Source organism: Chanodichthys erythropterus, chromosome 3 (genome assembly GCF_024489055.1).
Source record: "Chanodichthys erythropterus isolate Z2021 chromosome 3, ASM2448905v1, whole genome shotgun sequence".
Taxonomy (NCBI): Eukaryota; Metazoa; Chordata; class Actinopteri; order Cypriniformes; family Xenocyprididae; genus Chanodichthys; species Chanodichthys erythropterus.
This window is the reverse complement of record NC_090223.1, coordinates 70,017,006-70,042,676: the sequence shown is the minus strand read 5'-3', so window position 1 is coordinate 70,042,676 and position 25,671 is coordinate 70,017,006. Positions and strand designations below refer to the sequence as shown.

The following is a 25,671-nucleotide window of genomic DNA, read 5'->3' as shown; positions in this document are numbered from 1 at the left end:
TACGTTTTAAAATTAATTGCATGCCATTTATCAACACAAGCCATCCAGTATTTAATATGATATTGTAAAATCAGTCTATCTTTCTGCAATGTGTAACAGTGTCTCACAGCAGCCGCCGAGCGAACGCACAGAGTAATGTTATAAAACTGTCAACACAGTCAAATGTATCTTATATGATAAACAGAGCAGTGTTACCTCATACTTATGACTGGAAAAGCAGAATCAGCGCCAGCGACTGTGTCATAATAAAAGTCCTGCTGCTCATGAGGCGTATGTTGATCAATCGCTCCAGCTCCTCGTTCAGATCCACAACACTCGCTCCTGCTCTGCTTCATACTACAGTAACATTAATAATCGCATCCATGAACATGACTTCTTCCCGAGGGCAGCCAGTATTAACGTCTGGATCTGTGCACAGCTGAATCAACAGACTAGGTAAGCAAGCAAGAACAATAGCGAAAAATGACAGATGGAGCAATAATAACTGACATGATCCATGATAACATGATATTTTTAGTGATATTTGTAAATTGTCTTTCTAAATGTTTCGTTAGCATGTTGCTAATGTACTGCTTAATGTGGTTAAAGTTACCATCGTTTCTTAGTGTTTTCACGGAGACAAGAGAGCCATCGCTATTTTCATTTTAAACACTTGCAGTCTGTATAATGCATAAACACAACTTCTCTCTTTATAAATCTCTCCAACAGAGTAGCATTAGCCGTTAGCCACGGAGCACTATCAAACTCATTCAAAATCAGAAGTAAACAATATAACAGTATACAATACTCACATAATCCGACGCATGCATGACGAACACTTTGTAAAGATCCATTTTGAGGGTTATATTAGTTGTGTAAACTTTGTTAAGGCACTGTTCAAGGCAAGCGCAAGCTCTGTGGGCAGGGAGCATGAGATTTAAAGGGGCCGCAGCATAAAATCGGCGCATTTATAATGATGCCCCAAAATAGGCAGTTAAAAAAAAATAATTAAAAAAAAAATCTTGATCTGAAACTTCACAGACACATTCAGGGGACACCTTAGACTTATATTACATCTTTTAAAAACATAATCTAGGGCAGTGGTGCCCAACCACATTCCTGGAGTACCCCCAACACTGTACATTTTGCATGTCTCCTTGATCAAGCACACCTGAATCAAGTCATCAATTCATTAGCAAAGACTCCAAGACCAGAGTGTGTCAGACAAAGGAGACATGGAAAATGTGCAGTGTTGGGGGTACTCCAGGAATGTGGTTGGGAACCACTGATCTAGGGCACCTTTAATGATGCCCCAAAATAGGCAGTTAAAAAATTGAATAATACAAAATCTATGGAGTATTTTGAGCTGAAACTTCAGACACATTCAGGGGACACCGTAGACTTATAATACATCTTGTAAAAAAGCACCTTTAAAAGTGTTACTTTAACATTTAATTTTTAATGAATGTTGTTGTTATGTATTGGTTTATTTTGTGTAACTTATTAGCTCTGGACCTAAAATAATTAGGTGTTAATTTAATTTGAGCCAGTGTGGATTATATATACACTAGGGAAGTGTTAATTGAACTCTATGAGAGTTCATTTTAACTCTGGGAATTTTGCTGTGTAGGTTGGTTAAAAGTTAGTCATGTTACATGTTTAACAACTTACATTTGGGTGGAAGAGGTTTTGAAACTTTTGTATTCTTGTTTGGGAAAACTCTGCTATCATCTAAAATTAAAAAGTTCACAAATAAAACTGAAATCAGTAAAACAATTATGACACATTGTGCAGTCCATAATGTTTGAGTTAAAGATATTTATTTCTTAATTGTCCTCTGTACTCCGCAGTTTTAGTTTTATAACCAAACAATTCACAAGTGTTTAAAGGTTTTAATTCACATGCTGTAACTGACAGGACTCTCTGAACAGCATATAGACAATATAAAATGTCTATCTGTGTCTGTGTTTGTGAATATAAAACATACCTCCAAAGAGGTGCTATATGGTGGATATTTGTGTGGTGTGTTTGTTCATTATTAAAAGGGTGATGGATTGTAGTTGTCCAGGAAAATTTCAGTCACACTGCAGAGAATTATTAAACTTTTTTTTGTCATTTTCAGATTCTGAAGTTAATTTTTCTTGGTTGGCTTTTTTGCTTTGTCTTTATTTGTTGATGGCAGGTAAGGCACTGGATGATTTTTGGCTTCTGTTGTGTCTTCAGTGGTGTCAGGAGCAGTGGAAGGCGTTTGTGGCTTGTTTGATTGTTTTGGCACTTTATCTGGGAATTGACCATCTGTGTTGGTGAGCTTGTCCTGAGCTTCAGTGTTTGTGGAGTGTTGTGTTTAACGCTTGTTGAACAAAGAGGTGTGCTTTCAATTGTATCCTGGCACAGCTCTTTGTCACTGGTGTGGTGTTCTGCTCTGTCTTGGGATTGAGTAGTGTTGGGTTTGGAAAGTGCTGTCATTTGGTTTTCATCTGTGTACAGTACTGTCACAGGCCCTGCCGTGCCGCTATCAATGTCCATGTTTTTCAAGTCATGCTGCTGTTTAATGAATTTGCTGAGTGCAGAGTTTGTAACTGACAGTCCGATTTCTTCCTCATCAATGTGGAAAGTGTGTGTGCCGTTGCATTTAGTAATGTAGCCTGTACTTTGACGCAGGATTTTGCAGCTGTGCATCTATGGAATGGTTCTTTTAGAGTGAAGTCATTTGTGGGCTGTGGCATTTTGGGCAAAGTTTCATTAAATGAATTATAGCACCTTCGAATTCTGCGGTCAGATTGTGTAGTGGTGTCTGTTGGGTTGTTGTTGCATCTGGTGGAATGAATGATATTGGCTTGTCTAGGAGTGCTGTTTGTCTGCCGAGTCGTTGTAAGTGTAGTGTTGTCTCTGTATGTACTAGTTGTCAGGTTGGTGAAGGTGTAGGAGTGGTCAGTTTGCACCAAGTCAATGTGCTTTTCCCAGAGGGATAATTCAATGGCTGCTGTTGAGTTAGCAATGAAGCATGTTCGGACTTCACAATCCACGTCTCTAACAGTGACTGTGTTGGTGGATGATCTATTTTGTAGACCGCAGCTAGTTTGGAGACCTGTAGGGAATAAAAGAAATCAATTAACATGTGGTGTGTGTTTAATGTGTTCTTAAAAGTTATTTTACAGGAGGTATACATGGTTGGTGCATTTTTATTTTTTCTTTGAAGACTTTTCTCAGTAACCTTTTCTTTTTTGTGTGTGTTTGTGGAGGTTAGCTTGGGGTAATTTTCATTTTATAGTGGACGAAAGCCTTTAATATCTTAAGCCATGAAGGCGTAGTTTGCTTAAAACAAGTGCAGTGCTTCTCAAACCTGTCCTGTGGACCCCTCATCATTGCACATTATCTGTCTTATTAGAAACATTCAATTCAAATCTAACAGTCACTACTAATGAGCTGATGTGTTGAACCAGCTGTGTTAGATGAGGGAGATAAGAAAAATGTGCAGTGGTGGTTGGAGCTGAGGATAGGTTGTGTTTGAGGTCATTTTTTCTCTGGCTGAGAAAGAGGTTTCAAACTTAAGCAATTTTGTAGAAGACCAAATGGGTGTAAAGACAACACAACTTGAGCCACAAGAAAATTGATCTCGAGATCAAAAGAGACAGAGAGAGACAATGCAGGCCTTTTTCTTCAGAGTGAAACTGACTTGAAAATCTACAGAAAAAAGACAGTTTTTACAAATAAACTCTATCAAGTTGTTCCAAAACAATTCTAAACTAACTTGTTGTCAAACATCGTTCAACTGCATAATTGTATATCATGTCTACACATTATACTTGTGGCCAGTTATGCTTAGATCACTCACAATTCATGTAATTGTTGTACTTATTTGAATGGTTGATTGAAAATGTGCCTTGCTTGGAATGAATTTAAATCTCTATTCAGAATTCAAAGTTTGGCTTGAATGATATCTGTATGAAACTCTCTGAATTTTCTGCCAAGAGCAGGAAAGTTAAGGGGAGGAGAAAAGCCACCTTTGAAACAAAAGACGATACCTGATTGGTCAGAATTCCTCAAAGAGGTGGGACAAACACCTAAGTTAAAATAGTCAGATCAGAATGACACAGGACAGCAGTTGAAGTTTGATCAGAACAAGATGAATAAGACAAAGAACAGTCAATGACGAGCTGACATAGATTCATTAAGAACTAATAATTACATATGTGTGTACATGCAGAGGTATTTTTTTTACATAGTTGTTCAGATATGAAATTGAAGGGATTACGGTCAAGTACTATATTGGCCAGCACCGTGGATCATTTCATATACAGATATCAGTTAACATCAGCATCAAATGCATTTAAAAATATTTCAGCTCAACTCATTTTCTGTTTGTGATCCAATGTGGATTCTGTTCACCATATAAGACAGAAATATTTATATTCAGTGCAAAATATCTCCATGTGGATCATACTGGCTGTTGTCAGGCTCCTTGTACATACAAAAATCTCACTGGATTATTATAATTAATGGCTAAATGAATGTTTGGAAATGTAAACTGAAATTTCCTACTGACTACAGCAAAAGATATAAATAACTGGCTTAAACCATTTTTTCAGTATGAAAATACTAACATGCCTAAGACTTCTGCACACTACTGTATAAATATTTTATTAGTAGTATTATTAAATAATATACTTTTTTTTTTCTTATTCAGAGTATGAAGTAGTGACAACAATCTATCAGGTTTGTCTAAAACAAGGTTGTCTGTAGTCAGTGTTTATATAATGCTTAATGACTTTTATATAAAATTATAAATAAATATATGTATGTTTTTATTTCAACAGCTTCCTCTGGAAATCCTTTCTGAAATCCTCAGTGAAGTTATTGTCTTAGGATTTGTTCATTGTTGTTCGAAGTGTTTTGTGTATCAGTGGATGGGATGTTTTATTTCCTTTTGAATTGCTTAACAATTGGCAACTCAAAGACACGTCAATTTTTTGCATGGTATTATGACTACGGTTAAGATAGTGAGTTATAATGTCAAGCGTTTGCATAGCCCTATAAAGACAAAGACAATTTTTAACCAGCTTAAACAAATGAATAGCCAAATTGTTTTTCTACAGGAGACACATCTCTCAGATAATGAACAAGAGAAACTGTCTAGATCATGGGTTTCTCAGGTATTTTTTCCCTCACACTCATCAGGACGTTGGAGGGGGGTGGCAATATTGTGTCATAAATCAGTAAAATTCAGTGTAAGTTCAAAATATGCAGACAATGAGGGGCGATTTATTCTAATTAATGGCACTTTGTCTGGGGTTATGATATCATTGTTTAACATACAGTATATGCACCCAATGAGACAAATACCAAGTTTATGAATAAAATGTTTAGTTTTATTAATGAAAAGGCTCAAGGGTTGCTGCTTATGGGAGGTGACTTCAATTGTGTGTTATCCCCACTAGATAGAAATCCCTTCTCGCATAAACCCCTTTCTATAATGAGTAAGGCCTGGAAGAACAACTGTGTGGAAGTAGGGATGATTGACATCTGGAGACACCTATATTCTAGGGACAGAGATTTCACTTTTTACTCTCATCCACACAACTCATACTCTAGACTAGACTATTTTTTGTTTCGGGAGATGAAGCACAGAGTTACTGACTGTAAAATTCATAACATTACATTATCAGATCATGCGCCAATGTCTCTAGTATGGGATATGGAAGGGGATGCTCTTATGAAATTTTGGCAGTTAAACACTTCTTTGTTAGGACATCCAGCATTTCAAACATACATTGAATCAGAGTTTAAATACTATCTAGATACAAATAACACTGGAGATGTATCGGCGGTCACCCTCTGGGAAGCAGCAAAAGCAGTTTTGAGGGATAGCCTGATTGATTACGCATCCGCTTTAAAGAAAACAAAAATAGCTAAGCGTACTGAATTAGAAAAGAAAATTTGTAAGAAGAGAATTGGGTGAACTGCTCACTGACCAAGTGGAGGGAACTTAAGATTTCTAAAACAAAGTTTCTATGAGTATGGTTCTAGGGCAAGTAAGCTACTTGCATTCCAGCTCAGAAAAAAAAAGGAGGCTTAACACGGTGCAAAAAATAAGGACTAAGGACTCATTTTTAATTTTTAAACCAAAGGAAATAGCTGATGCTTTTGCTTCATTTTATAAAGGGCTATATTCAGAAAATAAAGAAGAATTAGATATTGAAGAGATAGATGCATATTTAAAAGACATTCATTTATGTCAGACTAACATTATGGATTCTGAAGCAATTGATGCTCCCATTACTGTGCAAGAGATCAGCAAGGTAGGCTAACTACGTTACCTCAGATGGATGAATGGTTGGATTCCACAACTGGTAAAATAAAACATATATAAGACAATACAACATTTACTGTAGGATCATACAATTTACTGGTGACTTAATTTAAAAAACTGTTCTATTGCACTTCTGATTTGTCAGTGAAATTCACCGATTTTGGGAGCGTAAAATATGAAGGTCCAGTTAGTATTTTCACCCCATAATGGCGGCCGTGCTACCGGAGCGCCATCTAGTGGCTGTTGCTCAAAAATAATCAGAGTGTCGCCTTTTGGGTTCTGTACTCTTTGCTTGTGCGGACTTGACACAGCCAGGTAACCCGCGTAATTTAAAGGAGCTATATGTAATTTTTTTTACTTTAATAAAGCATAAAAATAACCCAATATGTTTGCAGATATTTAGAAAACATGCTAAGTTCACCTACTTGTTCCTCAGAAACACAATGCTACAGCCAGATATTCTACTTTGAAATGTGTGTTCCGTGTCGGAATATCTGTCTTTATTTTGGTCTGTGTGAAACTGTGTGCTGCAGTTTATCCAATAGTTTTTCGACATCACAGGTTACCAGTTGGCGGAAAACACTGCGTATTGTAGCCATGGAAACCAGTAAACAAACTGGGTCAGGGAATCGCAGATTCTACTTGACCTAAAAAGCCTCTGAATCCATCAAAAAATCTCTATGAACAACAGCATATTAAAACACACATAAATCAACTCATCAGCTTACAGTGTGTAAGTCTCCTCAACTTTCATTGTCAGTTACACTCCCTCTTGTTGCGTGTTTTCAAGCTGCTGGCCACCCGCGTCTTTGAAGGAAGGAAGGGGCAAACAATATTTTGAATTTGGACTGCAGTACCTATTTCGACCATTGGGTGTCATTCCTACATAGAGCCCCTTTAAACATATTACTGATATAGTTTTAAAAGTTTTTCAGGCAAGAATGTACTGGTTTAGAGCTCAAATTTGTGGTTTATTGATAAAGATAGAGCCTTTCTGAAAATTTGATCTGACGTTTTCAGAGTTGTGAGATCCAGACGATCACCGGGCGTTCAGCGCTCATGTACCCAGCCGAGAGCAGCTGTACCTCGGCTAATCCTTCGGATGTTTGCCGCTGGCTCAGATGTCTCTGTAGTGGTTAAACATGACATAATTTGTCTTTTGTATATCTAACGGGCGATCTTTGGTCTCATTAATCTATAATTTGTTCCTTGGCAAATCGTTTTAGCTGAAGGCTAAGTGACGTTTCATAGCTTTATATATAGCTATTTAACTTTTCCTTTGTATCCTACTAAAATGTTGATTTTGTACGCTTGACTGAATTGTTTGCTTTATTTCTTATTGTATATTCTTATACCTTTTATATGAATATTGATCATTAAAACTGACATTTAACCAAAAAACAAACAAACAAAAAAAAAAGTTGTGTTTTATATTTCATTTTATTACAGTGAAGATAATCAGAGTATGCACATGTATTAATATGTTTAATATTTTTGAAATGTAAACGAAAAGAGGCAGGGTTGTTTAATATTTCATTTTGTTATAAATATATAGTCTATGTATGCAGACATTGAAGATAATCAATGAACGTGTTGCCTGAACCACATTTGTGAGGCTATTAATATGTTTGTTTTTTAAATAAAATGAAAAGAGGGAGAGTGGTGTTTTATAACACATTTGGTTTTATTGTTGGCTAAAATTTACATACAGAGATAACTGGAGAAGCCGGAGTGAGCTGAGAGACGTATATCAAGTACGCTGCTGTGCCATTTGCAGAATCACTGGAGTCGCGTCCTCACGAGTCTGTTCTCCTGAGTCAAACTTGCCAAGTCCGAACGACCAAGGTCCCAAACCCTATTGGGAAAAAAAGAGCAATATAGAGGTAAGAATCACAAGTTAATCATTGGATCAGCCCATGATGTTTATGCATTTTTTTTTAAATAGCCTTTTTAGACCATCTTAACTGGCAACACTGACACTGTGGTTAACTGCTTATTTAATTTTACTTTATTTTCTTTAAAATAAATGTAAGTAATGTTTTAATTTCAGTTACATTACTGCTTGCTTTTAATTCACAAAAAAGTGCACTAAATGTCTTTTGAAAAAGACCAGGACTAGGACTATAATCTAGCATTCATGATTTAAAATCATTTAAGTATGCCATTTTCCACTGTATGCACAAAATAGAAAAAAATTAAATGGGTATGCTAATTATATTAACTAGCTAGCTTGCTGGCTAACATCTACAAATAAATTACAATATGAAGCCTTTATTTTGTTGCCTTTGTTGTCTGTTAGACTATTTCAGGCATTCCATATTTCTCATATTTCTCTTTGTTGTAATAAGGAAAAAACATACTTGAGATCTACCATGGCCCAAGAGCGTCTCGGTGGACTTGCTGTCATCAATAATGATGCTTCTCAAAATTTGTCATTTGATGCAGTCATTGATGACTTTGATGGTTTTGAAACTGTTCTGTAATTCTGAAAATATAATAGATTTTTGCACTTTTTTTGTTGATTTGCACTTTAATTTCTAAATTAAGGTTTGTGTTATTCTTCAGATGACAGTAAGTCAAATTTGTTCTCTCCCAAAAATCTGGTCTAACTTATTATTTTGTAACAGACACAATTGATTATCACTGAAATCAATCAAACAGCACCAATGTCTATTTGATCTAAATCAAATAATTTAAGAGAAATCATCCTGAAGCACAGGATATAAATTATAGGCAGGAATCCTTTCCCTTGTTTGACTGGATTCTTTCGTTGGCCTGTGGTTTTTACATTAATACTCTATGTGAATGAACTTCATAGTTCTTGGGCCATGCAATTTAAACACAGTGGTTAAATATTAACTCAGATAGAGAAACTGAATCCTGAAAGTGGAGCTTCAGTCAACCACAGCTACACTGGAGATAGATATTTTTACATATTTTATAAGTGGTGGTCTGTCTTGATAAATTTAAGGATTTGGAAGAGATCAAAATCTGTCAAAATGGCTCTGCATCAACAACTGCCGTTTTTCAACCCGGTAAGTCACCAACTGTTTTATTTTATTTTTTTTGGACACAAATTAATATACCATTATGAAACAAATATATATTTGATAATTTGATGGATGATCCACAACTGTTTTTATGTTTTATGATGGTTGTTCATGAGTCTCTTTGTCCTGAGCAGTTAAACTGAGCTCTGTTCTTCAGAAAATTCCTCCAGGTCCTGCAGATTCATCAGTTTTCAAGCATTTTTGCATATTTGAACCCTTTCCAGCAGTGACTAAATGATTTTGAGATCCATCTTTTCACACTGAGAACAACTGAGGGACTCAAACTCAACTATTAAAAAAGGTTCAAACATTCACTGATGCTCAAGAAGGAAACACGATGCATTGAGTCGGGGGTTGAAAACTTTTGAACAGGATGAAGATGTCCCAATTTTTCTTATTTTGTCTAAATATCATTGTTTTTCATTTAGTACTGCCCTTCAGAACCAACAGAAAGATACTTGCATGTTTCCCGGCAGAAAAATTAAGTGCAATTTACCTTGATCTATAAATTCAAGTGTTCACCCCACTCTTAATGCATCGTGTTTCCTTCTGGAGCATCAGTGAATGTTTGAACCTTTTTTAATAGTTGAGTTTGAGTCCCTCAGTTGTCCTCAGTATGAAAACACAGATCTCACTGCTGGAAAGGGTTCAAATATGCAGAAGATCCTTAAAAACTGAAGAATCTGCAGGAGCTGGATATTTTTTTTGAAGAACAGAGCTCAGTTTAACTGCTCAGGACAAACAAGAGACTCATGAACAACCATCACAAAACACAAAAACAGTCATGGATCATCAGGGAACCACACACAGTATTGAGAATCAATGCTTCACATACTTATGAATGGGGTTATTTTAATTAGTTCAGCTATTGTTTTGTCTCGAACTAAAGGCAAACATCTTTTATGTAAAATATCTTACTCAGGACAGTACTAAATAAAAAATAACATGCATTTTGTATGATCTCTCTTATTTTATTAAAATTATTCACATTTTCACAGATTCTGCAAGTGGTTCACTTACTTTTCTTGCAACTATATATATATATATATTGATTCAAATTTAAGCCTCAGATGAGGAATCAATATACAAAAAAATCTAAATAACTACAGTGGACATTATGTGGATGTTTATTTTGCGTACAGTTATTAATCAATTTATGGATGAAATATGAATATCATAATTCAGAAAGCTTTATGACGTTCATATATCGACCCAACGGGGAATTAAACATATATGGTGAATTAACTACAACGAATTATAATCAATCACATATATGATTAGTTCTGGTTGAATAATTATGTGGAAAACTATCAGTTCGTCCACCGAAACGGAAAATTATCCACAGATTATCACGACAGAAATGTTATTCTCGGGCCGGGAGACTAACTTTCTATCATAGCCTTCAAATATAGAGCAAGGATATTAGAATCAGAACGTTAAAGTGACTCGGTCGTTGCTAAAATGAGCAAGTGAACAAAAAGCATGGATAAAATGAGTTTAATATACGAAACGGGTAATACACAGGTTATACGGCTAAATGGACACAAGTAAATACAAATACATACAAAGTAGAGGGAAAGGCAGAAACGAAAGAGATGATCAAAGCAGGTCAAATTGCAACAGTTCACCTTTAAGAGCCAAAAGGAAACTCAGTATTTAAGATCGTAAAGACGTTATACTTGCATAGGTTAGTCAGGGTGCTTGGAGTTTCGGAGCGCTCGGTTTGATAGTTGCTTCTTCTTCCGGAGGTTGTTTCGGCGAAGTTTCAAACGAAGGTTTAACTGTTATAATATGACCGGAAAATAAAGAAGAGAGGCCGTCTTGACGGCAGGAACTCGTGCAGAAAACTTGTGCCACCAAAAGACGCGTGTCATGGTGTTTTAAAGACAACAGACCAGAACGCCTTCTTGATAACCTCCTCCAATGCTAGCGTTGCGATTTGGCGGGTTTCCACATTCCTTTGTCCTGTCTCCCGAATAAATTTATGGTATGTTGAATCAGTGTATTTCCTTCATAGTATTATTAAACATTGAACGATGCATTTGGCAGAAATGTAACGTACATGAGTGAATAGCTCTGATTCACAGCTTTACGGAGAGATCAAACTCGACAGGTGTCTCTCGTCATATAAAGAAGATACACTTTACACTCTATTACTATCGTTTAACATGAAAACTAACCTACTACAGTCAATTCTACGATTCTACACTAGTAACACATACATGCAGCGAGCACTACAATGGCAGGTACATTCATATTTGCAGGTATAATATTTGTGTATACAGTCTTTGTATGTGTGTGTGTGTGTGTCTGTGGGTGCGTGCGTGTATTTTCTCTTTTTATGACCGTTTGGAATTCGGGCCTGTCTTTCGAAACCCGATCCGTGGCGTTCGCATCTCCTTTGAAGTCACAGAGGAGAGGTTTGGGACTTATCGAAATATTCATAAAAAGAAGGTCTCGTGATCCATTAGTGTCTGCCGGGCCGGAATCGATGTAAGATTTACAAACCAAAGTTCCGTGAATTGAGGCTTAAACACAGTTTATGGTGGGACCTGCTCATCCTTGAGACTGTGCAGACCCTACACAGACATGAAACTCAAGTTCAGCCATATCCATGTGAAACTCTTTCAGTCTGAAAGAGAAACTCATTTGTTATTTTATCTTCCATGTTTTCAGCACTCTGATGTGAACTCACTGAATTGTTTTATGATTGGTTGTAAAGAATATTTTGTTAAAGACACAAGGTTGAACTCAGAGATAAGGGAAGGCAGAATCCAAATGAAGATTAACTTTAATATCAATAAAACCAAATTATACAAAACAAAGGAACAGAAACATAACTGACAATACCTGACAGGTATTGGAGCACACTGTAAAAAAATAAATCATAAAAAATGGTCAATGACTGTCAGCTATGGCTGCCAAACAAAACCTTACAATTAAAGTAAAATATTCTAATTTAAATAAAGTGCAAAAATACTTTAACAGAAATTTTCTTACAGAAAAACAGTTGTTTTACATGTATTCAATGAATTATTACAATAAAACACCTTAGCTGCAAAACATAATCTTAAAAAAAAGGTCAAATGACTTTCAGCAACAGCTGCCAAACAAACTCTGTAAAATAAATGTAAATATCTTAATTCAAATAAAGTGCAAAACACTCTTACAGAAAAAACACTATATATCCATGCTAACAAAACTGTGAATCTCTTGCATTTAATCAGAAATAACACACATGAATGAAAGTAACTGCAGTATATGTTACTGCCTCTGAAATAAAACAACATGCAGCATAACAATGATGTTTTCTGGCTCATCCTGGACTGAAGCACAGGCTCTACTCTTCAGCACAATGGTGACCCACAAAACACACAATACAGAAACCCAAGAGAACATGAAACACTAACAGATCTCTCAAGATCCCAGCATCTTTGCTTATTACAATCCAGACTTTATTTATTTCATACTGAAGTTTTTATAGAGAATTAACAGAGGTTTAGATGTTGATGTTTAATTATAAGTTTGAAGTCACCATTCTGACTTGCTTTAGTTGGGCTTTTGACCCTTGATTCTTTAACTTTAGTATTTCTCTGGCTGCTTTAACTGTGTGTTTGATACATGTTTGTTATAGCAGCAAAAAAACAACAACAAAAAAAGGGCAAGAGAAACTCTGATCAGATGATGTTGGTCAACTTTTTAAGTGATGATTTAGTCATCATGAAGTAGTCTGATTCACTGATATCAGAGTCTGATCTCTGACTAAATTGTTTAATATTAGTTGTAGTTTCACATGCCAATACTATTCCAGTGATGTGATACTATAAACAATTTTATTAAATCATTATGCAGAAAATGTTTTGTCAAGATCATGCAGACTTACAGAGACATCTAGAATTAGCGTATGAATCTCAACAATGGTGACAATTAAAAAAAATAATTCAGATCAACTCTGAAAATCACAAAACAAGCTACTAAAGTCGCAAAAATTTTTTGTTGATTGTCACCATTGTTGAGATTCATATGTTGATTATTGTGATATCAGTGAATCAGGCTACTTCATGACAACTATATCATCAATGAGAAGCCAAAATCATCTGATCAGAGTTTCTACAGCATTTTTTGCTATAACAAACATGCATTAGAATTGCACAGAGTCAAAGGTTAAGTGTTCAACTAAAGCAAATGCTCTCCTCCATAATGGTGACATCAAACTTTTTTTCTTTTAATAAGACATCAACATTTAAACCTTTTTTAATTCTCATTAAGAAGTTTAGGATGAAATAAATAAAGTTTGGTTTGTGATAATTGAAGATGCTGAGATCTTGAGAGATCTGTTGCTGCAAGTCATTTGAATTAAAATCAGGAAATACCTGTAAAATAACAGTGTTTTTTAGGTTTATTTTAATTAATAAATTTACTTTAATTCTACAGGTTTTTTGGCTGCTATTCATTTGACCATTTTATAATTTAACTGTTTTGTTACGGTTTAATTACTGATTATTTTTGTAATTTTACATATGTTTGTTTGTAATTTAAGAAAACAGAAAAAATAATGTAATTGTTAATGTAGTTGTAGTTGTTAATTTACATACATTGTAAGTAATTTTACAGATTTTTGAGTATAATTTAAAATAAAAGAAAATGACCATAAAAAAAAATATTTTACGTAAAATTACGATAGTATTTCCTTCAGAGCAAACCAACACTGGCTAAATCAACGCTGTTAAGTGTAGGATGTTGTCCCATCTACAGAGTGTTAGAGTAACACTGAAGCAGTGTTGAAGTTAATGAGACAATTAAGTGATGATTGAGCATTAGTGATGAACACCTGCTGTTAACAAGCAGAATCACTGAAGGAAAAAGAAACAAGAAGAGAAAAAAGAAGAGACAAGCAGAAACAAAAGAACTACATCTGACTTCAGCCGCAGCCTTAGATTAAATCAGCTGAAGATAAAAGACATAAAATATTTTAAGATCTTAGCAAAGGATTAAAGAACTCCACAAACAGCATTACCAGCTTGACCATGGATCTTATTCTCATTAATAATCACAGAATAAAAATACTGCAAGTAGTACAAGTGCATCAAGATGTACAAACACACATTTTATGGAATGTCTGATATAAAATCTTTTTAGAGTGTCCCATTCACTACTCCGATCCAGGGAGGACTGAAGGATGGAATGATTATTACTGTATGTGGCCGAGTTTTGCCAGATGCCAACAGGTGAGTAACAGACTCATAAACTGATATGATTGTGCTTTATCTCATCAACCATAGTTTTACAATTACAGTTTTACACTTTATGTAATTGCCATTTCTTAAAAAGTCAAAGTAACAAATGCAACATATTTTTTCCTACTGCAATGTATTTTGAAAATACAGTCACCATAAACTATATTCTTTTGTTATTTCTTATTCTAACACATTTTCTCTAGATTTGATGTGGACTTCTTGTATGGGTCTGATCATGTTCTGCACTTTAACCCTCGCTATGATGGAGGGTCTGGGCTCGTAGTGCACAACACCCTTCAGAAAGGTATCTGGGGCTCAGAGGAAAACAAGTCCCAAACTCCCTTCCCAAGAGGCCAGACATTTGCGATGCAGATCTTCGTCACCCAGGGATCTTACAAGGTGCTTTTCTGTCAGATAATAGTTTGTTTTTAGTTAAATACTCTATCATCCATCACTACATGCCTTTTTTTACAATAAAAATTACTGTGTTTCTGGCTTTAGATAAGTACCAATGGGAAACCCTTTTCGGAGTTCGAGCACCGTATGCCATTCTCTTGGGCGGACACATTCCGCATTGTTGGAAAGGTGGAACTGAGTTTAGTTGCCTTCCAGCGTGTTGCGGTGAGAACAAAAAAAAAAACAAACACATTTTATTGTGAGGGACCATATAGGCCATAATTATTGAAATGTCTCTTATAAACATTAATGAAATGAAAAACATTGATCAACCTTAGTGAAATTCATTCATACGCATTACTGAAATGAGAAATATTTCCATTTAATTTGGCACGTTTATATCTTATCTTTTGCGTGTCCAATATAGACATTCATGGAACCTCTGTACAATGTTTAAAAAAAAAAAAAAAACTCAGCCACGGATCCATCCATAGGCAGTAAAACACACATTCACACCTTTAGACAACTTAGCATCTGTAAATCACTTATCTTTAGATTGTGAGGGAAAACAGATCTAAAGGAAAGACTTAAGGAAAAGTCTCAGCATCAGAAGTTTCCACTTCAAGCACTGGGAAAGACATATCTCTTTCCCTATTTTTACCTTTAGCGTACCACCAGTTTTCCTTGCATACCGGCACTTCCGACAAGTTGCATGTACAGAAGCCTGCCGTGCCCTCCCTTCTTAAAGGGTTAGTTCACCCAAAAATAAAAATTCTGTCATTTATTACTCACCCTCATGTCGTTCCACACCTGTAAGACCTTCATTAATCTTCAGAACACAAATTAAGATATTTTAGTTAAAATCCGATGGCTCCGTGGGGCCTCCATAGGGAGCAATGACATTTCCTCTCTCAAGATCCATTAATGTACTAAAAACATATTTAAATCAGTTCATGTGAGTACAGTGGTTCAATATTAATATTATAAAGCGAGGAGAATCTTTTTGGTGCGCCAAGCTGCTGAAATCACGTGACTTTGGCGCTCTGAACTCCGGATTCAACACACTGATTCATTTATGCTCCGAACCTTCCTGAAGCAGTGTTTTGAAATCGACCATCACTATATAAGACGTTATTTTGTTTTTTTGGCGCATCAAAAATATTCTCGGTTTATAATATTAATATTGAACCACTGTACGCACATGAACTGATTTAAATATGTTTTTAGTACATTAATGGATCTTGAGAGAGGAAATGTCATTGCTCCCTATGAAGGCCTCACGGAGCCATCGGATTTCAACCAAAATATCTTAATTTGTGTTCTGAAGATGAACGAAGGTCTTACGGGTGTGGAACGGCATGAGGGTGAGTAATAAATGACAGAATTTTCTGCTTTGGGTGAACTAACCCTTTCAGGAATACGTTTTGAACTGAGCATTGGGAGTATGGGAGCACCATTTTTCCACTTAAAACACTGGGGAAGACATATGCCAAACATACCCATATAATTTGACTCGCACATATTCCTCAACAGTTTTTTAGCATCCCTCCACCACTCTCCATCTCCTCACACTTGCCTGGTTACTTTCCTAACCAGAAATACAGGGGAAGTACTTTGGGTTCGGGCCAAATACCGAGCTCGGAGCCCTCTTGTGAAACGCTGTTTGACATTTATTACAAACACACTGTAACACCGTGTCTACACTGGACGTGAGTGGCGCGAGCTGACAAAAGAAAACTGAACCCATTACAATCAGTCATGCTGTCTACACTGGATGTGATGTGACAATAAATCCCCGATAGTAAACTGATGCCTCGCTCTTTTTTTGACATTAAGACACATTGTTGAACTGACAAGAAGGACAAATGAATTTGAAACATTTGGTTTGTTGCTTCCAGTGTAAGAACCTCAAGATTAAAGGGGGGGTATATCACACAGTTTCTGCCAATCTCATGTTAATCTTGAGTACATGTAGAGTAACAATGCATCCTTCATATCTCTTATCATATTTATGAATATAGATGCGCTAAAACCGAGTCTTTCCGAGACCCTGGAGGCGTGTCTGCCGTTAGTGCTGTGGGCGGAGCTAACGAGTCACGAGCGCTCACAGCTTCTGCGAGATGTCTGTTAGCTGCAACATCATTATAATACAAAAGATGGACAAACCATTCATCACCGAAATCCCGGGAACAAACAAACATACGTGCACAAATCCGTTGCTGCCCTGGCAAAACAAACTTTATCCTCTGTTCCCTTAACGCTGAGTTCTTTGCGAAGCTGAAAAAGGTCATCTTTCCCTCACAACCAAAAACACACTCCTTTGGTGACAGGAGCTGCGTCTCATTTCGGACGCTTCGTCCTCCGGAGGTCACACTTGAAGGCTGCATACGTCATCAAGGATGTCTTATTTAAGAAAAGTAACAGTAATAAAATTGACTGATATTCATTGTGAGGTGTAAAATATTGTAATTTCTTTCTTACGTTGCAATCTAATGGTTATTTTTCTTAAATGAGACCGCTGATGTATGCAGCCCCTGAATTGGGACACAGCCATTGTTGAAAAATCTCTCGGATTCTGTATCCCGAACGAAACCCGTTGATGGGCGTGCTCTTGCTGTGGGTGATATGTGTGTGTGTGCGCGCTTATCATGGAGAAGTGCCTGTACAAGGAATTCCTCTATCTTTTGACGTCATACAGGACACACTTGAAAAAATCTCTCTCAATTTTTTACCGAAACCAGAAGTAGTGGATTTGGCACAGAAATACTCCATCATATGTCCAACTCGTGTTTTGAAACTTTGGTCATGTTTAGCATGAGAATCCAACTCTTCAACAGTGTAAATAAGTCAGAATGCATGAAATAGCATTATACCTCCCCTTTAAAAACAAATGTACTTACCTGCGTTTTTCTCCTTTTGTTCACAGCCGCCTCATGCTGCATGTTCAGGATCTTTTGTAAGTCATCGGAAATGTTTTACAGACTATATAAATCTCTAATATTAACTCTGGGTGACATAAATCATCATAAGACAACGAGGAATGCTTGTGGTTTAAACCAGCACTAGTACTGGTAGTAAAAAACATTTATTTTATCAGTGCACTACAGTGAAACTATACAATGATTTCTTTAAGGATTATTCAAAGTGGATTTGACTTAAAGTTTGGAAAGGGATTAAATAGTTAATATTCTATACACATATAAATATTAATATAAATATCTTTAATTATTTTGACAAACAATCAGATGGTGCCGTACAAAAGCGTCATCCCTGGTGGACTTCAGCCTGGCAAAGTCATCATCATCCACGGAGTCATCAGTCCCCAAGCAAATAGGTTTGACAATGTCACTTCTCTGGCATATAATCCCAGTCCACACTTGAGATCGTGCGATAATCACAGTGACCTCAGATCACTCTGTGACACTCAAAATGTTGAGCAGGTTGAGAGGATAACATTCAAATAACGTTCAAATAAGATTCTACTTCCTGTTTCTCAACAAAATGTGGATACTGCAGGATTTGTTAGGAAACCGTTTGTGCTGTACAGTTGTGTTCTGTGCTCAGCGTGGAACTGTTAACATATTCTTGAATGTTGAATTGTCAACACAACTGAAAAATTTGAGAGAACATCACATAAATTGACTTCATAAATAGATGTTGATTTTCCTAAAAGGTTTTTGTTTGAACTCACTATTATGGGGATCAGTGTTCCCTTTGGTTGGGCACTTGGAACTTTGGTTTCAAAGAAAGATGTAACAAGCAGGTTGCTTTTAAAAGTGAATTGATATAATTCTTCCATATTTGTGATACTATTTTGTAATTGATCATGCTTGAGTCACACTTGAGACTTAAACATTCAGCATACAAAACACAACCACGGTAACAATTACATTTTATTTAAAGTAAATTATCAAGTACTCCCTCCAGTTATTTTTAATAACTAAAAATGTAGTGTAAGTGAACTATACTAACTAAGCATTTGTCAGTACAACATACTTTGTATGTTTACATATTCTGGGAGGTTCGTTGATTAGGATAAATCTGCTGTTTTAAAATGGTTGTAATTAGGGGCCAAGCACCGAAGGTGTGGAGGCACCTATTGTTATTGTTGGCGTTCTTTTTTTTTTATTTATTTTTTTATTATTCTTCTTCTTCCGCTCTTGAAGTCTATGGCAACCCATAGAACCATTTGCGGGAAAGTTGTGAAATTTTGCACACAGTTAGAGGACAGTCTGAACTATGTCCATAGCAAATTTGGAGTCTCTAACTCATTCCCTCTAGTGCCACCAGCTGTCCAAAGTTGCACTTATATTTATGTTAATAACTTTTGAACCATAAGGGCTAGAAACAAAATTTGAATTTTGAAAACTTTTTTCCTCTGATTCCTTGGCTCAAGCCGAATCGATTGCACCCTATGACGTCATTTTCCGTCATGAAAATTTTTCCGCCATTTTGAATTTTCTGAAAAACATACTTTTTCGAACTCCTCCTAGGCCGTTACTCCGATTTTCACGAAAATTGAACCAGATCATCTTCAGACTATGCTGACAAAAAGTTATGGAATTCAAGTCGATTCCTCAAACCGTTTTCAAAAAACTCGCAAACGAATTGTACCTAGTGCTTGCGAAAACAGAAGTGAGGCTGTATCTCCGCAATGCTTTATCGTATTCAGACCAAACTTGGTACCTGTCATCACAAGCATGACCTGAGGTACCATGCAGTGTTTCGGCGCAGCGCCACCTACTGGTGCAGAGATATGAAAAATGGTCATTTTTGCTTATAACTTTTGATGGGTTTCTTCAAAAATCATAAATTTGGTCTCGTTAGATTCGGGGCATCATGCAGAGTCGAATGATATCCAATTTTCCCATATCGGACATTTTGGCTGTCGGCCATTTTGAATTTTGTGCTAAAATGCTGTATTTTATGAACGCAATAGCGTATCGTTATGAAACTTGGTATGGGTCATCAGCACAATGCCCTGAAGCAGCCTAAGAAGTTTCGGACCAGCGCCACCTTGCTAATAACTTTTGACTATATTAACCGATTGTAATGAAACTGGTCTCAGTAGATTCCTTGGGTCATGCTGAGAACATTGATATCAAATTTGCCATAGTCAGCTGAACTTCCTGTCCGCCATATTGTTTTTCTTTAAAAACCCACTTTTTCGAACTCCTCCTAGACCGTTGCTCCGATTTTCACCAAAATTGAACCGTATCATCTTCAGACCGTGCCGACAAAAAGTTATGGATTTCAAGTCAATAAGTCAAACCGTTTTCGTATGCCGGAGCAAAGAATTTGAGATATGATGCAAAAATTACTCTTGAAGCTGTATCTCTACAATGCTTTGACATATTGACACCAAACTTTGCAAATGTCATTGTCACCTCACTCTGACCATACCACATTAATTTGGTCACAGCGCCACCTATTGGCCGAAAGTGATGAACCAGTAAATCATAATTTTTGATCATTTTTCAGCTCTTTTGCCTAAAATCATCTTAATAGGTCTTTAATTGTTCACGGCCGTGTTGGCTGGCTTTTTGTGCCGCTTTTGTGCTTGGCCCCGTAATTGCTGCTTGCAGCTATATTATTCTTTATTACTGTTGGAGTGTCATAATGACAATTTACCTGATCACTATATGCAGTATATATATATATATAATTCTCTTCTCATTTTCTTTGTTCAACAGAGTAGTGATTAGTCTACGGCACAAACATGGAATTGCGTTTGCCTACAGTCCTCGTTTTGATGAGAATGTGGTTGTGCGCAACACTTATCAGGATGGGCAGTGGGGTGCAGAGGAACGATCTGAGCTCTTGCCATATAAAAGAGGAGCACTGATGCAGGTAGGTGTAAGCTACATTCACTGAAGAAGGCGATCCGCGAGCGCAGAGAGGCGAGACTCATGTTCTCACAGTGAGAACACGAGGTCCCAGTGAGCGCTGCCTCTGCATGGGGTCTGCCCAGGCAGCCGACACACTCACCGTGTCCGTCGTCATCATGCAGAGGGGCTCTGCATGTGCCACACGAGTGGCGCGGCATTTGTAACAACGCCGCCGCCGTGAAAACGGCGTTTGAGGGGCTCTTTTAGAGCGGCGAGGGCCGCTAGAGCGGTGAAAACTGCTGTTGGAAGCTCTTTTAGAGCGGCAATAAACCGCGGGAAATTCGCTCTTTTAGGCGCGCCGGATGGCGGCAGGAGACGGGCTGGCAGGCGGCCGGAAGCGGGAGGCGGGCGGCGCTTCTTCCTCGGCGAGCTCAGCAGTCCGCTGCGGGAGCCTCTTCGACGGCGGCGAGAGCTTCTTTCCAGGCGAGCTTCTTCAAGGCGGCGAAGGCTTCAGCCGGAGATCAGCGAGGAGCGATGTGAAGTCGTCGCTGAAGGAGAGAGAACTGAAATCCTATGGCGAGACGCCCGCTTATATAGCCCTAAGCCCCGCCCATTTCGGCGGGAATATTCGCGCGCTCTGTCGCCATAGGTCGCGCAGCTATGCCGCGCCGTCATTGGTTCAACAACTTGTCTATGAGTGAACCAATGACGATGCAGTTACACTGCGTTATTGAAAAAGGCTTCAGTAACGGGGAAAAAGGAGACCTTTCCCCGTACGCAGTACGAGTGAAGTATCGAAAGGGAACAAAGGCCTTGTATATTTTTCTGATTTATTTATTGATGGAGTTTTCGCAACTTTTTCTGATCTTGCAGGAAAATTCAATATACCACAGTCTAATTTGTTTCGTTTTTTTCAAGCACGCAACTTTGTTAATTCCCATTGTCCCTCTTTTCCAGACTTGCCTGAACCTTCTTTATATGAGAAGTGCTTAATACAGAAACAGAGGTCTATATCCGTTTTATACAATTTAATTCTTCCTTATGTTTTGCCATCATCCTCTCGTTTTAAACATCAATGGGAAGAAGAACTCGGACGTAGTTTGGATTTGGAATGGTGGGAACTGGCTGCTGGCAGGGTTAACTCTTCTTCATCTTGCGCCAGACTAAGTCTGATTCAATTTAAGGTTTTCCATAGAATCCATTTTACAAACCTCAAATTAAGTAAGCTATTTCCGGGTGTGGATGCCACTTGCAATAGGTGTTCTCTGGCTGCTGCTGATCATACTCATATGTTTTTTTTCTTGTTCAAAGCTGGAGGATTTTTGGTATTCCTTTTTTGATACTTTTTCTAAAATTTTGAATATTTCCCTTGAACCATGCCCTCTGATTGCTATTTTTGGGGTCCCATCGGTTTTAAATAATAACAAAAAATTATGCTAACGTTCTTGCCTTTGCCTTTTTCATGGTTAGAAGATTTGTTGTCTTTTCTATATATTGAAAAAATGAAGTTTGCATTAAGAGGTTCCATTGAAAAATTTTATAAAAACTGGGGTCCTCTACTTAATTTTGTCAAAAATACACCACCTATCTTTGATGATTTGTAATATATATTTTTAGTTATTCTATGGAGTTATTTGTTTATTTTTTGTTTCATTCAAATGTGTATAATTGTCCTCTCTCTTTCTTTTTTTTTTTTAAGTACTTAAGTTTTATTCTCCTCCTTGGGGGTGGGTGGGGGTTTAGGGCTCACTGAGGGTTGTGACTGTTCATTTTTGTGTCCACCCTTAGTAGTTGTTAATAGGAAAAAGAAATGAAAAGGAATGTAGAGTTTCATTAATATTGTTGTTTTTCACTGTATATTCAAATAAAATAAAAAAAAATTAGCCCAATCTTTACTCACTCTCAAGCCATCCTAGGTGTATATGACTTTCTTCCTTCTGATGAACACAGTCAGAGATATTTGAATATCCTGATACATCCAAGCTTTATAATGTCAGTGAACAGGATCACTGAGTATGAGCTGAAGATAGCGTTTCCATATTCATATACCGCCTTCCGTATTCAATGTACGAAGAAAGTGTAAAACTCTTGCAGTTCAAAAGCTTACGCTACGCCTTCCCTAATCAAAATACGGAAGGCGGTCTGGCAGAAGCTAGATATTTTACTTCATAACTTGTTAAAATATGGGTATTTTTTTTACACAAACACATCACTTCGCTTTAGAAGGCCTTTATTAACCCCCAGAGCCATGTGGAATATGTTTATGATGGATGGAGGAGGGATGTGGATGGAAGCACTTTATTCAGCTCATACTCGTGACCCCCGATCACTGCCATTATAAAGCTTGGATGTGTCAGGAGAATATATATTAATATAAGTCTGACTGTGTTAATCAGAAAGAAGAGATGGCTTGAGGGTGAGTAAAGCTTGTGATAATTTTCATTTGAAAGTAAAATAATCTTTTAACAGTGATGGGAATGTCTGTGTGTGTTCACCCAGAACACCTATCAACCACTCACACATACACACCCTATCAACCAAATACTCACACACACACACACACACACACACACACACACACACACACACACACAGAAATGAGCTGGTAATACTGCAACAGAGAAAATTGAGAATATGTAAAATAAAATCAATAAATGAAAGAAATAATACAAAAGAGGTTCTCTCTCACACACAGACACGCACACACACACACACACACACACAGAAATGAGCTAGTAACACTGCAACAATGCAAATTGTGAGATTTGTGAAATAAAATCCAAAAATGAAAAGTCACACACACACGCACACACACACGCACACACACACGCACACACACACACACACACACACACACGCACACACACACACGCACACACGCACACACACACACGCACACACACACACACACACACACACACACACACACACACACACACACACAGAATTGAGCTAGTAACACTGCAGAGCAAATTGTGAGAATTTGTGAAATAAAATCCAAAACTGAAAAGTCTCTCACACACACACTCGCACACACACACACAAATGAGCTAGTAATACTACAACAGACCAAATTGTGAGATTATGTGAAATAAAATCCAAAAATGAAAAGTCTCTCTCACACACACTCGCACGCACACACACAAATGAGCTAATACTACAACAGACCAAATTGTGAGAATATGTGAAATAAAACCCCAAAATTAAAAAAAATCTTGCGCTCACACACACACAAATGCAAAGTATGACTGCATTTATTGAAATAATAAAATCAATAAATCATAAATAAAAAAATCCAAAAGAGACTCATTCTCTCTCTTACACACACACACAGAGAGAGAGAGAGAGAGAGAGAGAGAGAGACAGAGAGAGAGAGAGAGAGAGAGACACACACAAACAAACAAACACTCTCCAGGCCAATCACAGTATTTGTTTATAAAACAATCACCTTTCTCCCTGCCTGCTGCCACGGCTACTATAAGATCAAATGATCAAATATTCTCCCCCAGTAACCACTAGGCCAATCAGAGAATTTGTTTTATAACACCAAAAACAGTGAAGACCTGGCCTCAGTTCATTCTTCAGCAAAATGGCAAGAAGATACACTGCTCAAGAGACACTGGATTACTTGCTTCACTCAAGTGAAAATGAAGAAAGTAGAGAACCAGATGACACTTCTGATGCAGAGGAAGACTGTACAGAGGCTGACCCTCATTTTGAAATCACAGAGGAGCAGAATTCAGATGAGGATTCAGAGGAGGAATCCCCTGAGGAAGATCCAAATTTTCTCTCTAAAAATGGGGAAATACTTTGGAGCTTGTCTCCTTCACCACAAACACCAGGAAGAGCACGAGCAGAGGAGATCATCAGAAAGACACCTGGTCCTACAAGGTATGCCTGTTCAAGAGCTGAAGACATAAAATCAACATTTGAGTTGTATTTTCCAAGATCAATCCAGAACATTCTAGTTAGAATGACGAATTTAGAGGGGCGTCGAGTGTTTCGTGATCAGTGGAGTGACATTGACTGGATGACAATGGAAGCTTTTATTGGTCTTCTCATCCTTGCTGGAGTTTTTAAATCCCATGATGAGGCAACACGAAGCCTGTGGCATGGTGAAATGGGGAGAGCAATTTTTCGGGCTAACATGCCATTGAAAGATTTTGAGAGATTGTCAAGTGTGGTCCGTTTTGATGACAAATCAACAAGAGCTGCAAGAAGGGAAACAGACAAGCTGGCACCCATCCGTGAACTGTGGGAAAAATGGGTAGAAAGGCTTCCCATGATGTATAATCCTGACATGAACGTAACTGTAGATGAATGCTTGATTGGGTTCAGGGGCCGATGCCCATTTAAGCAGTATATGCCGAGCAAACCGGCCAAATACGGTCTCAAAATCTGGGCAGCCTGTGATGCAAAAAGCAGCTACAGCTACAATATGCAGGTGTACACGGGCAAACCCCCAGGAACACAACACGAGCGAAACCTGGGTAAACGCGTGGTGCTTGAATTGATACGTGATCTTGAGGGGCACATTGTCACGTGTGACAATTTTTTCACCTCATATGGTCTTGGCACAGAGCTCTTGCAGCGAAAAGTAAGGATGATAGGAACTGTGCGAAAAAACAAGCCGGAGCTCCCAAGTGCATTGGTGACGAAAAAAAACAGGACTTGTTTTTCATCTTTGTTTGCTTTCACCGAAACACACACCATCGTGTCGTACTGCCCAAAAAAGAGAAAGAACGTGATTCTAATGAGCACTGCACACAAGGATGCAGCAATCAGTGAACGTGAGGACAGAAAACCAACAATGATTCTGGACTACAACTCTACCAAAGGTGGAGTGGACAATCTAGACAAGGTATGTGCTA

The 25,671-nt window shown here is 37.5% G+C and overlaps 3 protein-coding genes across 3 annotated transcripts in view; 2 read left to right on the top strand and 1 right to left on the bottom strand.

Annotated features, from left to right (window-relative positions):
• Window positions 1-25,671, bottom strand: part of LOC137005681 (uncharacterized) — a 1,355,627-nt gene that overhangs the window by 965,574 nt on the left and 364,382 nt on the right. The gene's annotated exons all lie outside the window — the stretch shown is intronic.
• LOC137014461 (galectin-9-like) lies at window positions 8,873-21,340 on the top strand. Its single transcript, XM_067378780.1, has 8 exons — window positions 8,873-9,324; window positions 14,479-14,567; window positions 14,780-14,975; window positions 15,078-15,197; window positions 17,899-17,928; window positions 18,218-18,306; window positions 20,666-20,822; window positions 21,119-21,340. Exons 1-8 carry the CDS (start codon window positions 9,289-9,291, stop codon window positions 21,338-21,340), a joined length of 939 nt encoding a protein of 312 aa, XP_067234881.1. The 5' UTR covers window positions 8,873-9,288.
• Window positions 24,390-25,671, top strand: part of LOC137014450 (piggyBac transposable element-derived protein 4-like) — a 9,342-nt gene continuing 8,060 nt past the window's right edge. Inside the window, exon 1 of the mRNA XM_067378773.1 lies at window positions 24,390-25,661. Coding sequence (XP_067234874.1) covers window positions 24,390-25,661 — 1,272 coding nt within the window. The remainder of the gene's footprint in view (window positions 25,662-25,671) is intronic.

Bases quoted from the DNA above. Each gene is read 5' to 3' on its own strand.
- LOC137014461 (XM_067378780.1), top strand. From the start codon at position 9,289: ATGGCTCTGCATCAACAACTGCCGTTTTTCAACCCG. The intron at 9,325-14,478 runs GTAAGTCACCAA...AAATCTTTTTAG, and splicing joins AACTGCCGTTTTTCAACCCG to AGTGTCCCATTCACTACTCC. The intron at 20,823-21,118 runs GTAGGTGTAAGC...AAGCTCTTTTAG, and splicing joins AAAGAGGAGCACTGATGCAG to AGCGGCAATAAACCGCGGGA.